The following is a 14,843-nucleotide window of genomic DNA, read 5'->3' on the forward strand; positions in this document are numbered from 1 at the left end:
TAAACAAGGTTTGCTTTTTGTCTTGCTATTTTAATCCTCTTATATACATTACACTGAAATACAATATATGGTATTTTATTTTTTATATGATATTATCCAAAGAAATAATATTGAACACAGACTCCTTAATATAACATAACTTGGGCAAAAGCATGTTTTAAAAACAAAATAAAACCTCTTCCAGACTGACGTAGAAATATTGTACTTAGATGTAGGAGTTAGATTTGGATCTTCTGTGTCATTTTATCAGTGACTTGTTTTGTGACATTTTTTTTTTCATTGAAGTAAGAAAATATCACTTTGAACTTATAACTTCTGTTATTTGAAAGAACTACTGGAGCTGTCCTCCATGCCACTACCTTTATCTTGAGGGCATCTCTGTGGACAGAGTTCTAGGTACCATGGTGGAACAGCCTCTATGCTCCGCTGTGGTTAGCACTCAGGACTGCTGAGGTAGGGAAGGATGTCCTTCCCATCTTCCGAAAATGCAGCTGAAGGAAAGCGGAAGGCATGCATGGATCTCGAGTCCCCTTGTCCTCCTTAACTTGCTGTTAGACTGTAAGCTCCCTAAAGTGTGTGTGAACAAAGTCTACAGCTCAGATTGTATCACAGAGCAGACCATGTCCAGGAAGGCTGGGGATAGAATTTTAGACCAAACCCTTTCCCAAGTGCAGACAATAACAAGGTGTAGCAGTCATGTGGCCAGACTGGGAAGTCTAGTTGTATATCAGACAAGGAGAGTGAAAAGTCATGATCGTATGACAATACTTCTACAAAAACAATACTGGAAATTGAATTTCCATCTATTTTTCCTGGAAATTAATGTAGTAGAACTGGTTCTGATATTTACCATTCAAGGCCAATAGTTTGATGGTGATGGTATGACGATGTCAACTAGTACATTTGTCTTTATTCACTTTTTGTTTTTCTTTAATATTTCTTCAGCAAACACAGAGAGCTGCTCATAGATACCAATGGTTCCTCATCCTCAGAGGGAGTTTTAAATTACATCTTCAATAAGCAGCAAGCATGTTTTTCTCAGCATTAGTCTCTAAACAATAGAGCATAATGACTGTTTGCATAGTGTTTGCACTGTCTCTTAAGTGATCTAGAGATAGCTTTTGACAATGGAGGAAGCACCACTCCATCCAAGGCCTTGAGCATCTGTTGATCTTGGTGTGTGCAGTGGGGAATGAGGAATGACCATCTCAGCCAGGAGCACGGTGTAGGCTACTTACATTTCTCAAAGACAGAAAACATCAGAATTGGAATGTCTTGAATTTGAGGTCAGTCAAAATAAATAGATACATCTTGAAAGTGATCTTTGGTGGTTGTTATTTTGGAAAACTTTACCACTTTATTCTTTCCGAGAATGGGGCCAGGGACCATGATTTGATAGGAAGCACATTCATCCATATAAAAACATTAAGTTTCGGTACCGGTATCATTTGTTGGAATCTGAACTTCCTAGAAACTGTCAGAATTCTTTACTAGAGGATAAGAGCCCCTGTCCTACTTAGAAATCTGCATTTTTGCTCCGAATACACAGCTTAGCACAAAACTCTGCTGAACTACTTTAGCTTACTTTTGACTGACTCCTGAAATTTCAAATTAAAAAAAAATCTGTTCACAAAGGAGAAAAACATCAAATATATATATATATATATATATGTGTGTGTGTGTGTGTGTGTATGTATGTATATGTGTGTATATATATATGTGTATGTGTGTGTGTGTGTGTGTGTGTGTGTGTGTGTGTGTGTGTGTAATTTCAAGCTGGCCTAAACTAAATGTAAATATGTGAACAAGTTTGACCAAGAAAAAGCCAAAAAAGCACTAGAAAGGATCAAACATGGTGGCATGTGCTGTGCCTCCACACCTCCTGCAGAGGCAGGAGGATCGCAAGTTTGAGGCCAACTTTGACTTCATTGTAGGTCCAGATCACAGAAGACTACAGAAATTCTTTCTTAAATAAACAGAGATGGGGCAGAGTAAGAGGTATGGAGAAGGAAAGAAGGAAGAGACCGAAAGGAGGAAGGTGTTCTGTGAGGGTTTTCACGTTTCAGCAGTACTGTTTTTGAAAAGGTGTTTTTCACTGGGTGGGTTTGGTGGCACATGTCAGCCCTGGCCCTTGGAAGATCAGTGTAGGAGTTCAAGAGCCCAGCCTAGGATGCATGACACCCTGACTTGAACCCCTACTCCAAATGACAAGATTAAGCGTTTTTCTTCAATATACATCTGTCTGTCTGTCCACCTGCCCATCCATATATCCATCCATCCATGCATGCATGAATAATTGATCTTCTGTTCTACTTTGTAAGGAAAACAGCTTGGAGACATTTTGGTTGCCTGATGAGCAGCAGACCTGTGTGTCCTTAACTGTAATTTGGGACAGTAGTGTCATCTGCCTGCACAGATCAGTGCCAGCAAGAGATTCCATAGGACCTGTGCATACTAAAGATAAAGAGAACCAGGTGAAAGCGGTGACTGTGACATGTCAGGGAACTCACTTGGTGTTTCCAGAGAAATTAAAGAGGAGGCTTAGGCCTGAGAGGTCAACTTCTTTTGAAATATCAGAATTTAAAAAAAAAATTTAACAAATAGAAAAACTCTTTATTCCAGATTTCCCTGTGATTGATCCAGTTTATTAGATTTTGGAGGCAATATGCAAAATGCCTGACTCCTAATGGTTTAAGTGTGTGCCATGGGCAATTTAAAAAGCCAAGTATAAGTACAACACAAAGACTGAAGTGGCGAGAAACTAACATGCTTTGGATGCTAATATAACTAACTGATAATCTGAGCTCTACAGCTAAGAACAACTCAAGCATTTAACCTTGCAGAATACATCAAGGAAACTAAAATGTTTTCTCTCACTGTAGGAAGCTTTTGGTAGCTATAAAAAAGAGTTTCTCATTACAAATACAGTTTAACATACTCGGGAATTCTATATAAAAATGCAGAAAATGGCTTTAACAAAACCCAAAGTCTAATCCATGTGAGAGAAGCCGAGGAAAGGTAACAGAAAAGTCAGTTTGAATGTGAGCCTTGCTGACATGAGCCGTATGTCCTTTAGTGTCCGATCTGGGGCTAAGACTATTCCGGTGTAATTAAATATCTAGACAGCAGTTGTAGCTGCTGATTTCTTAGTCACGTGCTTTAAAAAGCAGCGATATGTCGAAAGCTCTTCAATTTCAGTAGAACAGGGCTCGGAAGGTTATTACACACTTCCCTGTAGAGTAGCAAAATAGCCTCTGGTTTACTGAAGAGTGTTACCATCAAAAATAGATTCTTTAAGTTAAAAAAATACTTTCTTTGGTAATAATATATGTTGATATTTCTAATCGGAGTCTGTAAAAATACTTCCAAATGAATAAACGATACTCCTGGGTATAGTCGCACACCCAGGAAGGAATCGGTTTAAGAGGGAGCACGTGGTTCCCTTCTGGTCTGTTCCTCGGTTTTAGGCAGGTCATCCTCACACACTCTCTGAAGACGCCAGGAATTCCATTTGTACAGCAGCTTTGCGTGGTGGGGCCGAACCACTCTTCTTCCGGAATTCTGCAGCGATTTCCTCAAAAGACTTTCCTTTGGTTTCTGGAACTTTAAAGAATGTAAACAGGGTGAAGACCAGGACCACCCCAGCGAAGAGGAAGAACACGTAAGGCCCGAGGAAGTCCTGCAAGAGAGCAAACAGAGGGGTCAGCAGCCGCGTGGCCACACAGTGTGTGCGCTTACCCTCGTGGGCGCGCACAGTGTGTGCACTTACCGCAATGTACTGGAAGCAGAGGGCGATGACAAAATTGCAGACCCAGTTGCTGAAGGCAGCCAGTGCCAGAGCCGTAGGACGGGGTCCTTGGCTGAAAAATTCAGCAACCATGAACCAAGGGATTGGACCTGGCCCAATCTCAAAGAAACTGACAAAGAGGAAGATGGCAGTCATGCTCACGTAACTCATCCAGGCGAATTTATCCTGAAGACAAAGAGACAATCTTAAGTGAGCCAGGCAGAGGTTAGCAGCTTCCGTGTTCTCTCACGCCAAGTTCAACTGGATGCAGTTCTTCTCCTGTGTTCTTTTTTCGTCATTTAAATGGCTGATTTGAGACAACAGTCCAACACAAATCTTGCTTCAGTATTATGAGGTTCTGCCTGGCCAATCCTTTATTCTAGGGCATTTTGGTTTTTCCATATTAGGAGGTTCTGCCCAACCAATCTCTTGTTTTAGGGTCTTTTGGGTTTGTTCCATGGTCACTCTTTCCCTGTGACAAGCAAGAAGATCCAGAACCCTAAAGTCCTCCTACCAAGATGGCCAGACAAGGTTTGTGACTTGCTCAGAAGCTGAATGACTACACAGGGCTGAGAGGGAGGTTCAGGTCCCTGCCCATGGTTCTACCAGCAGGTCCATGTGGAACCTGTGCCCTGACCACGCAGTGACGGATAACGGCATGTTGGTACCCTATGCTGTAATTCCAAGAACATAGTTCCCCTTTCCTTTACATGTCTCCTCTTTCTTTATTTCATAAGCCAGTCTCAAGCGCTTGTTATTACACAGAGCTCTTTAACCCAGAGGCCAGAGATGTCTGCCTGTGATTTAAAATACCAATCCAGGCGCCAAACTCACCAGCAGCACAAGTCCCACCGACATGAAGATGGCGCAGAAAAACATGCCAATCATCCCGGTTAGGAACAGGGTCCGCCGCCCTGCCTTCTCCACAAGCAGCACCTAGGAAGGTTCACAGAACATGATATCAGCATCCTGAGCCAAGCAACATCCACCAGGGAGCTTGTTGCAATGCATGTAGGGGGGCAAGGCAGTGCTGTGACCCCATTTTACAGATGCACAACTGAGGTGAGCCATGAAGCTTGTGGATGACGGCGGTGCTAGCCTCAGTACACAGTGGAAATTAAACATTGGCTTAATTTGACCATATTGATTTGTAAAGTTCAGACGTGACATAGACTTGGGTGTTCCCTGCACTCTGGGGTCATCTCTTTGGATACAGTAGTGAGAGGCTCTGTAGTCTGTTGCCTCCTAAGGTTATCTCTACAGTGAGATTGTGAATCGGGACTGAGGTGGTAGCTCACATCCTTGCCTCCCATACATGAGGCCCTGGATTCAATCCCCAACACCACAAAAGTAAGAAAAAGCACTGTTGTGCTAAAACCAAAAAGGTGGCCTGGTTTCTCAGCTGCTGATTTTAATCATTGCAAGAGTTCGTGTGCCACAGATATCAGAGACAGTTTGGCTATGCAGGTGTCAGCCATTCTTACCCAACTCCTCAGTGCTTAAGAAAGTCACCGATGACATGTGACTTTTAGCCTGGTGACATTTAGAATTTGATCACTGTATTAAAATAGTGAGCCCTGTGTTTTCCTGCTGTGCTGATATGTGCGGGTTGTGGGAGTGAACTGTGTATTTGAAAACAGACGACATCACAGCACGACATTAGAGTGCTTCTTTGTCCTGAGGGAACCTGGCATTGAGTTATGAACCCTTGCATCAATGGGTGAGATTTGCTATTAACCAAGATCAATATTTGTTGACTAGAGTCTGACCCATGGAATCCTGTCAGTGCTGGACTCAAGCACGCACACACACACACACACACACACACACACACACACTATAGCTTCCCATCTCGGTGAGTAAACTGGCTATGCTCATCGATCTAAGTAAGTCCACAGCAAACCAACACCACAGTATGCTGAGCTCTGTGTCCGCAGGCATCTGTGGCACGTTTGCCTTCACCTGCAGTGAAAGCCTTTCTCATGTCAGAGGCACATGCCCGCCAGGGTTTCAGATCACTCTAGAAAGGACAATCAGGAGCCTACATTAATTACTGAGAAGTAAGCAAGAAAAGGGTTCCTATATATTTCTTTTAAATTACTATTTTAATTTCTCTGTGTGGTGATGTATGTACATGTGTGTCTGTGTACCATATTCCTTCAGTCTGTGTAGATCTAAGAAGAGGGCATCAGATGCCCTGAAACTGGAGGTAAAGAAGGCTGTGAGGCACCATGTGGGTGCTGGGATTTGAACTCAGGTCCTCTGGAAGATCACTCAGTGCTTTTAGCCACTGAGCCATCACCCAGTGCTTTTAGCCACTGAGCCACCTTGCTGACCCTCTTATACATTAAAAAAAATATATATATTACTTTATTTTATTTTTATGTGCATTGGTGAAAGGGTGTCAGATCCCCTGGAACTGTAGTTACAGACAGTTGTGAGCTGCTGGGTAGGTGCTGGGAATTGAACCTGGGTCCTCTGGAAGAGCAGCCAGTGCTCTTAACCACTGAACCATCTTTCCAGCCCCTATAATTGTTTTTATTCTTTTCTCATATATTACATCCTGACTGTAGTTTCCCCTCTATCTGCTCCTCTCAGCCCCCCCCCCCCACCTTCCCTCTCTCCTCACATCCACCCCCTTGGCCTCTCCTCAGAAAAGAACAGGCCTCCCAAAGAAATCAACCAGACAAGACACAACAAGCTAATTTGACCAGGTACATGCCATCACATCAAGACTGGACAAGGCAACCTGCTAGGGGAAAAGGGCCCCACACATAGGCAAGAGAGTCAGGAGCAGCCCAGTTCCCACGAGGGGAGGTGGGGGGGTGGATGTGAGGAGAGAGGAAAGGTGGCAGGGGTCGGGGGGGGGTGAGAGGAGCAGACAGGGGAAACTACAGTCGGGATGTAATATATGAGAGAAGAATAGAAAAAAATTACAGGGGCTGGAAAGATGGTTCAGTGGTTAAGAGCACTGGCTGCTCTTACAGAGGACCCAGGTTCAATTCCCAGCTAGTGTCTCACAAAACACCAAGCCACTCAGGAATAACATATATGTAGAGGACCTACCTCAGGCCCTTTCAGGCTCCCTGATCTCTGTGAGTCCCCATGAGTTCCTGTCACTTGCTTCTGGCCTGAGTTCTTGTGCTGTCCTTGAACTCTCTGGTTCCTCTGACCCTTCCCCACTCCCTCCACAGGACTCCCCTCATCTTTGGCCCCGTATACTTTTTTTTTTTTTTTTTTTTTTTTTTTTACTCTTTCAAAGCTGGTGGGATGATACATGGTGTTGACATAGTATTGTCGAGGCATGAGAAAATTGGGATGCTTCAGCAGGAACGAAGGCTCCTTTACATCTGTTTCCTCTGTCTATGAAAAATAGTGACTAGATAATAGATGCGTTTTGAAGACTGGCCGCATTCTCTCCTGGAAGCTAGGTGGCGCTTGAATGCACTCGAGTACTGGGCCATCTGCAGGAGCTGGGCAGCTTTGTCCCAAGAGCCATCCTGCCCCTCAGATCCCTCCATCTTTCTGCCTGTTTTGTTCTTTTCTTGGGATTATAATCATCCTTCTGTCAACCCATCACTATGGATGAAAACATAGATCCAGGAACCGTTCACATCACTGTGGATAAAGTCATGGAGCCTGGGAGCAACACAGTGTCACTGGGAACACCTGTCTCAAGAACTCAGAAGAGTGCATGGAGTGATTTATGTTGCTCCAGAGTTAGGGACACAAAACCCACGAGGGCTGATTGTTTCTACATAAGTCAGCATGAACAATGCTTTCAAGTTCAAAGGCACAAAAAAATTACCTCCTTTGTTGCATTTTGCTATGGTTTGGTTTGCTAGAGTGTCTTGATGTGGAACCTTGAGATAGATGTTCCTGCCCCTGCCACCTGAGCACTAGGACCACAGGTGTAGACTGCCGCTATTTAGAAAACCTAAGTAAAAAAATCCTTCAGTACTTTCTCTAATTGTGCTAATGAACTGATGTGTGTGTGTGTGTGTGTGTGTGTGTGTGTGTGTGTGTGTGTGTGTGTGTGAGTCATCTGCTTTAAGTCTTTGTAAAAGAAAAAGATGAGCTCAAAAAAATTCCATATCCAAAACAGTTAAGATGCTGATTATAAATACAATCTATGATAATTACCAATTAAACTGCTTCTCCATTCAAATGAGGCTGAGTATAGGGGGAAGAAATAAAATTCTACATATTTTTTCCTGTGTTTTTTCCTCAGAATTCAGGTTTCCCAATATTAACAACTTGATGCTTTATGTAGAAAATACTATTATAAGCATTTTGTTTTAGTAATAAAGTCATATATATTTTTTTTCCAGGAGATAAAAAGGACAGAGTCTCTTGGATTGTATCCCAGCAAGGGCCATTATTAATTGAAGCAGCCTTTGACTTGGGCAGGTTCTGTCTCCAAAGTCAAAGTGTACAGCTGCAACATTGTGATTTGTTTGTGTTTCTCTGCTCTCTGAGATCTGGCACTATTTAATAGGATCTGGGGAGCCAGGCTGCAATTTATTGACCATCCCAAAGTAAATATTAGTCCATGTACAGAGAAAAACAAAACCAAGTGACCAAAAGAAACAGAGTGTAGTATTATGGCCAACATGAAAACTCAAAAGTATTTTAAACATGTTTTATTCAAAGATAAAAATAAGTCAAGTTAGTCTCATTTTGAGTGAATTTCATTAGTTGAGAAATCTTTGTACTTTTTTTTTTTATTATGTGAAAATATCAAACTACTCACAGGCTTTAAGAAAGTAAGTAACTTCTTCCTTCTGTTGGAATTGGGAAAACAATGGTAATTCACACTTTTATATCATCTCTACCCAGACTTTACATCTTTGTATGTATCACCAGGAACTTGTGAACTGCCTGGAAGTTCTGCGCCATGAGCTAATATCATAGGAATTTGCTGGTTGTTTAATTCCATTTACACGTTTAGTTATTTATTAGCTTTTAAAATGTTTCTGCCCAGGATGCCAGAATGAGATATCTCCATCAGGCAGGGAAAGGCTAGGGAATGTGCCCTATGTTGGTATAATAACACTCTGTGCGCAGGCCCTGGGGTGTTTAAATAGAGAAGAAGGACAAGAACCCAGAATCTCCTACAGAGAGAAAGTCTTGCCAGTGAGTTATTAATTCACCAAATGAGTAAGTGACTGGCATCCTGCACAATGGGGAGCCAGTGACTCACCACCTCCATCAGCCTCTGTCAGCACCAGCAGTGGCTGGGGTGTGCACAAGCCGTTCCCATTCTTCAGTTATCTCACTTATCTCTTAAGTCACATACACACACAGTGCACGTGGACAAAGTTGGCGATCACTGTTTCACATAAGCCACCATCCCACCTCTACTCCCAGGCAAAGGAAAGAGCAGAGTGCTCATGGAGCCAGCGACTTACAGAGACAGCCGTGAAGATCATGTTGATGGCCCCAACACCAATGGTTGCATACACAGGCTGGCTGATGCCAGCTGTCTGAAAAATGCTGGTTGAATAGTAAAATATCTGCAAAATAAGAACAGGCCAGCCTCAGGCAGGGAGTCTCCCACTCAAATCCTGGAAGCAAGGCATGGCTGCTTATTTTTAGTGTTTGGAATCACGGCCCCTAGAATCTCCTAAGGTTGACCCCACCCTTTCCTCAGACAAGTCTTTCACCAGTGTTTAAAGCTCCTGGTTTCTTAAAAGTTCTTGGCTTAGCCTGAAGACTCCGTTAGTTCATTTCCTTTGTTTGTTTAATTTCTTACCCTTTTGTTAAGGTATGCGGTGCCTAGAATGGTCCATGTAAGTGAACAGCTCCGTCATGTTAGAACTGATTACATGCATGTAGAGAGAACCCGGGTTAAGGAATAACTCTCTGACTACTCTGCTGACCCCGCCCCCCCCCGGCCCTTTGCTCGTTTCCTGAGAATCACTTTCCTAACATCTGCCACGATGGATGAATTTTGCCAAGTCCTGGACTTGATATAAAGGAAATGTATCCTACGTATCGTCTTGTTCTGGCTCATTTTGCTAAACATCATCTCCGTGCGAATCCTTGCTGTCCTGCGAGTTTGGACACTGTTCATTGGCACTTTTGAGTGACATTCTGATATACCTGCACACTATCATTTAGTTACCTACACTACTGATGTCTATTTAGGAATCTGCTCTTTTGGGGTGTTTATAAGTAGTACTGCTGTGTATACTTTTTTATTTGTTCGGGTTTTTGAGACAAGGTCTCTATGTAGTTCTGGCTGTCCTAGAACTTACTATGTAGACCCGTCTAGACTCGACCTCACGGAGACCTGCCTGCCTTTGCCCCCCACGTGCTGAGATTAAAGACATGTACCACCATTCCTGGCAGGCGCACACTCTTAACAGTTATCTGGTGAAGCATGTGAGAATTTACACCTAGAATTAAAATTACTGAGTCTTCGTGTCCGTTATAACTTCAGCTTTGCTATAGATGCTACCTAACAGATAAAAAAGTAATAAAGCTTTTATATACCCACTCATGTATATAACAGTTCTGGTTGATATTGCATTTATCTTCTATCTATCTATCTATCTATCTATCTATCTATCTATCTATCTATCTATCTATCTATCATCTATCATCATCATCTATCTATCTGACTATCATCTATGTATCATGTTTGACTCTCATCTATCTATCTATCTATCTATCTATCTATCTACCTACCTACCTACCTATTTGAAGTATACTGTCCAAATGGAACCATGTATTTCTTTCTTTCTTTTTTTTTTTGTAGATTACTAGAAATCTGAGATTTTATATTCTAAGAACCTTGTAATATAGGTTGGAAGTTGGAAGTGACCTAACTGGTGTTCTTTCCTCATTACATTTCCCCTTTCATTCATTACAGCTTTTGCTTTATATTCATGCACTTAGCCCCCACCCCTTGTGTTGCACGTGAACTTGTTTGTGTTTATGCATATGTGCTTTTGAATGTGCATGCATATTTGTACGGAAGTAAGCGGTCAGTGTTGAGTGTCTTCTTTAGTGGTTCTCTACCTTATTTTTTGAGGCAGGGCCTTTCAAATCATTAGTTGCCTAGACTGTCACACTCATCCCCCCCCCATTAAGTTCTGGGATTTTATATATAGTTGTAGCTAACCTCTGCTTTGTATGTGGATGCTGGGACTCTGAATTCAGATCCTCTTGTTTGCAGCAGTGAGCAATATACCAACTGAGCCACAATGCCTCCCTCCTTCTTATTGGACCTAAAGTGCTACTGTTGACTTTTAAAATATTGAGCTAAATATAGAGAGCCATTGAAACAAAACAAGGGAAATCAATGATCAAACATATAATAACACTTGACATGAGTATTTACAGATGTATTTTAGTGACTCAAGCCTGAACCTCTGTCTTCATCTCAGCTCCCTTTGCTCCTTAACAGTAGGTGTTCTTAAGCTTACCCCATTGATTCCTGAGAACTGCTGGGCCATGTGCAGCATCAGTGCCACGAGAATGGGCTGTCGGTAATTGGCATCCGTGAAGAGCTGGATCACGGAGACCTTCTGCTCAGTCGATGCCTCTTCCTTTTCTTTCTTCATCTCATTAATATCTTTGGTGACATCCTCAGTTCCTCTCAGTCTCTTCAAGCCTGTTTCCCCAAAACAGGTTGAAACAACCCAGATCAAACAGTAGTAAGTGTATTCTGGTCATGAAGGCACTAGAGTTCTACATGCCCCTTTTTTTGACCTAATAACACATGTACTGGAGATTGTTGTATTAAATTCTCTTTTCTGATTAAAGAAAGAAAAGAAAAACAATATCTGACTTGAGAGACAGAGAGAGAGAGAGACACAGAGAGAGAGAGAGACACACAGAGAGAGAGAGAGAGAGAGAGAGAGAGAGAGAGAGAGAGAGAGAGAGAGAGAGAGAGAGACTCCTCCTACAATTCTGAGAAGGGTTATTTGGAAACCTCTGGTTAAATCTTATAGGTTACATGTTAGCTCCTGGTTTGCGGAATTACACAGCTCACCAGTCACTTCTAAGTAAAAACAGAATACAGTAGCCATAGCTAAGGTCTTTGTAGTCTTCTAAGTAATTACAAGGCCCCATGTTAATTTTATGAGCACACATTCACACAAACTATTTGTACTAGCTGGTAATCCTGCAATAACAGAACGAGGCAATTCCCTACTATAGACTTACTTTTCTTTGCCCTGACTTCCTCTTCCAACTTTATATAAAGGTATCTGGGACTTTCTGGACAGAAGAGCAGCAGCAGACACTGCAGAAGAGCTGGCACAGCAGATAGGCCAAGTAGGATGTGCCAATGATCCTGATTGCCCAGAATAAAGCTGAGGCCAGCAATCTGCAAAGACAAGGAAGGAGCATATGAACTGCACAGTACTCTGGACTTGCCTTCTACAGAAATGCATTAGAAAATGAATTTTTAGTAGTTATCCTTGACAATTAGTCCATGGTGACACAAAGAGGAGGCTGTCATTAGTGAGTCCCATACAAACCAAGTCAAGAAAAAATTGTTAGTAAAGAATTCATCTATGCTTGTCTTCACTCATTCCAGTTGGATATTTAATCTGGAGATCAACTCAACCTTCACAAACACATTTGATATCAGAAGCGAAACACAGATGGAATTGTTACTGTTAGAGTCACTACCAGGTGTGGCAATGTATGTTTGTAACTAACCAGCCCCGAGAGAACACAGAGACAAGAAGATCTCAGGAGCTCACTGGCCAGTCAGTGTACCTCAAAACCAAGGTGGAGAATGGCAAAGGAAGGCACCTGGTACCACCCCCTGGCACCTACAGACACTCTTCATGCACACACATGAATATGTGCATCACACACACACACACACACACACACACACAGGGGTAGGGGAATATGTGACTTTGGGCTTTGCTTTAAAATCCCATTATGCAAAATGCAACTATATCACAGAAGAATAATTGCACAATCACAATGATACCCACATGGTGGTTTACAGACTTCCTTTTAGATATCTTAAGTGCTGGGTTCCAAAGATCCTTCTGAGGTCAGAAGGTAAAATGGAAAGTGGGAGCACTAGCTGAAAGTAAAATGGGGAGAGGGAGCACCAGCTAAAGAAGAGTTTATGTAATTGTTTGAATTTAAATCACCAGATAACTCACTCAAAGCAAAGAAAACTCAAGCAGTCAAAACTCCAGAGTTCGCTATTTCTTGACACTCACATGTTAATTCTAGGATAGCATTGGGACTTCCATGCGTATTGCCAATCCCACCAGCAGCTCCAAGTTGGATGTGAGGAGTGGAAATAAGTCACCTCTGAGCTAAAAGCCTGATTTTTACTCTCTTATCACTGTAGGAGAAGATGTTCCCCTCCTTCCCTGTGGTGGCTGTCTGCAGTCAGTGTGGGATGAGTGCAGGGAGAGGGGAGAAGTAGAAGGTGACCAAAGTGAGGGCTGAGGAGAGTTTACCTGACTAATAAGAATGCCTGTGACAAGGGCCAGTTGGTGAAGAGTACCCAGGGCACCCCTGAGTGTGGTTGGAGCGATCTCTCCAATGTACATTGGAACCAGTCCTGAAATTAGTCCTGTATGAGACACAAATGTACAAATGTTAAAATGCGGCCTGGGACATTTCAATAACTGTTGCATAGTTCAATTACATTATGTATTCTTATTGAAAGTCACACTTCAGATGTCCCCCTTGTCCCCAAACATGGGCATGGTTTATGCAGAAAACTGGTTGCTATGAGTTTATGCAGAAATCCTTGGTTGGTACTGTGCTAAATGAAGGTGCCATTGGGAGGATTAATGGAAAGAAATGCTTAGTTATATTTTGAGCAGTTTCCATGGCCTTACTTTAAAAATTTTTCCATGTTAGAATTTAGTTTATATTATAGCAGCATAGGTTGTCTTGAGAAAAGAGCCTAGAGGATGTTTTAGTAACCATCCAGACATACAGGATTAAAGGAAGTTAACATCAAGGAAGCCAATTTCCGGAGAGAGGCAATAAATGACTCAGTGGAGAAGAATACACATAGGTCCCATGCCTAGGTGAGTCTACACCACACGGGGATACCTCAAGATCTTGTTGTGTGGCACTGAGGTGCAGAAGGGAGAGGGAAAGGAGCTCAAGGGCTCCCCGAGCTGCCTAGGAAGTCTACACAACATGGGGACACCTCAAGATCTTGTTGTGTGGCACTGAGGTGCAGAAGGGAGAGGGAAAGGAACTCAAGGGCTCTCCCCGAGCTGCCTAGGAAGGGCAACCTAGCTTCTGTATTGAATCCAAACCTTAGGCTTCAAATGCACACAAGCAAAATCTAAGAGAATATCAAAGAAGATCACCAAATCAAGTAAGCTGCATCCCAGAGATGCGGGGATGGTTTAGTATGCAATAATCTGTCAATGTAATCCACCATATAAACAAACTGAAAGAAAAAACTCACATAATCATCTCATTAGATGCTGAGAAAGCCTTTGACACAATCCAACACCCCTTAATGATAAAAGTCTTGAAGAAATTAGGAATAACAGACACACACTGAAACCTAAAAAAAGGCAATTTACAGCAGGTCTCTAGACAACATCAAATTAAATGGAGAGAAACTCAAAGCAATTCCACTAAATCCAGGAACAAGACAATGTTGTCCACTCTTTCCTCTTCTATTCAATATAGTACTTGAAATTTAAGCTAGAGCAACAAGACAACTAAAGAAAACAAGGGGATACACATTAGAAGGAAAGAAGTCAAAGTGTCACTATTTGCAGATGATGTGATAGTATACCTAAATGACCCCCCCAAATTTTTTACCAGGGAACTCCTACAGCTGATAAACACCTTCATAGAAGTGGCTGTATACTCAAAAAAATTTAGCCCTCCTATATGCAAATGGAAAATGGGCTGAGAAAGAAGTCAGAGAAACAATGCCCTTCACTGTACCTCAAATAATATAAACTATCTTAGGGTAACGTCAACCAAGCAAGTTTTAGACCTGTATGACAAATACATCAAATCTTTGAAGAAAGAAATAGAAGAAGATATCAGAATATGGAAATATCAGCCATGCTCATGGATTGGTAGG

At 42.2% G+C, this 14,843-nt stretch overlaps 1 protein-coding gene across 1 annotated transcript in view; it reads right to left on the reverse strand.

Annotated features, from left to right (window-relative positions):
- Positions 1-2,592: 2,592 nt before the first annotated feature.
- Positions 2,593-14,843, reverse strand: part of Slc2a2 (solute carrier family 2 member 2) — a 31,357-nt gene continuing 19,106 nt past the window's right edge. The window contains exons 5-11 of the mRNA XM_021158043.3: positions 13,234-13,349; positions 11,963-12,125; positions 11,221-11,408; positions 9,199-9,303; positions 4,622-4,723; positions 3,770-3,973; positions 2,593-3,679 (exon numbers count right to left, since the gene is read on the reverse strand). Of these exons, the coding sequence (XP_021013702.1) occupies positions 3,479-3,679; positions 3,770-3,973; positions 4,622-4,723; positions 9,199-9,303; positions 11,221-11,408; positions 11,963-12,125; positions 13,234-13,349 (1,079 nt within the window). The 3' untranslated portion in view covers positions 2,593-3,478. The remainder of the gene's footprint in view (positions 3,680-3,769; positions 3,974-4,621; positions 4,724-9,198; positions 9,304-11,220; positions 11,409-11,962; positions 12,126-13,233; positions 13,350-14,843) is intronic.

This window comes from Mus caroli, unplaced genomic scaffold (assembly GCF_978045245.1).
Source record: "Mus caroli unplaced genomic scaffold, Mus_caroli_1 scaffold_3, whole genome shotgun sequence".
NCBI classification, from domain to species: domain Eukaryota; kingdom Metazoa; phylum Chordata; class Mammalia; order Rodentia; family Muridae; genus Mus; species Mus caroli.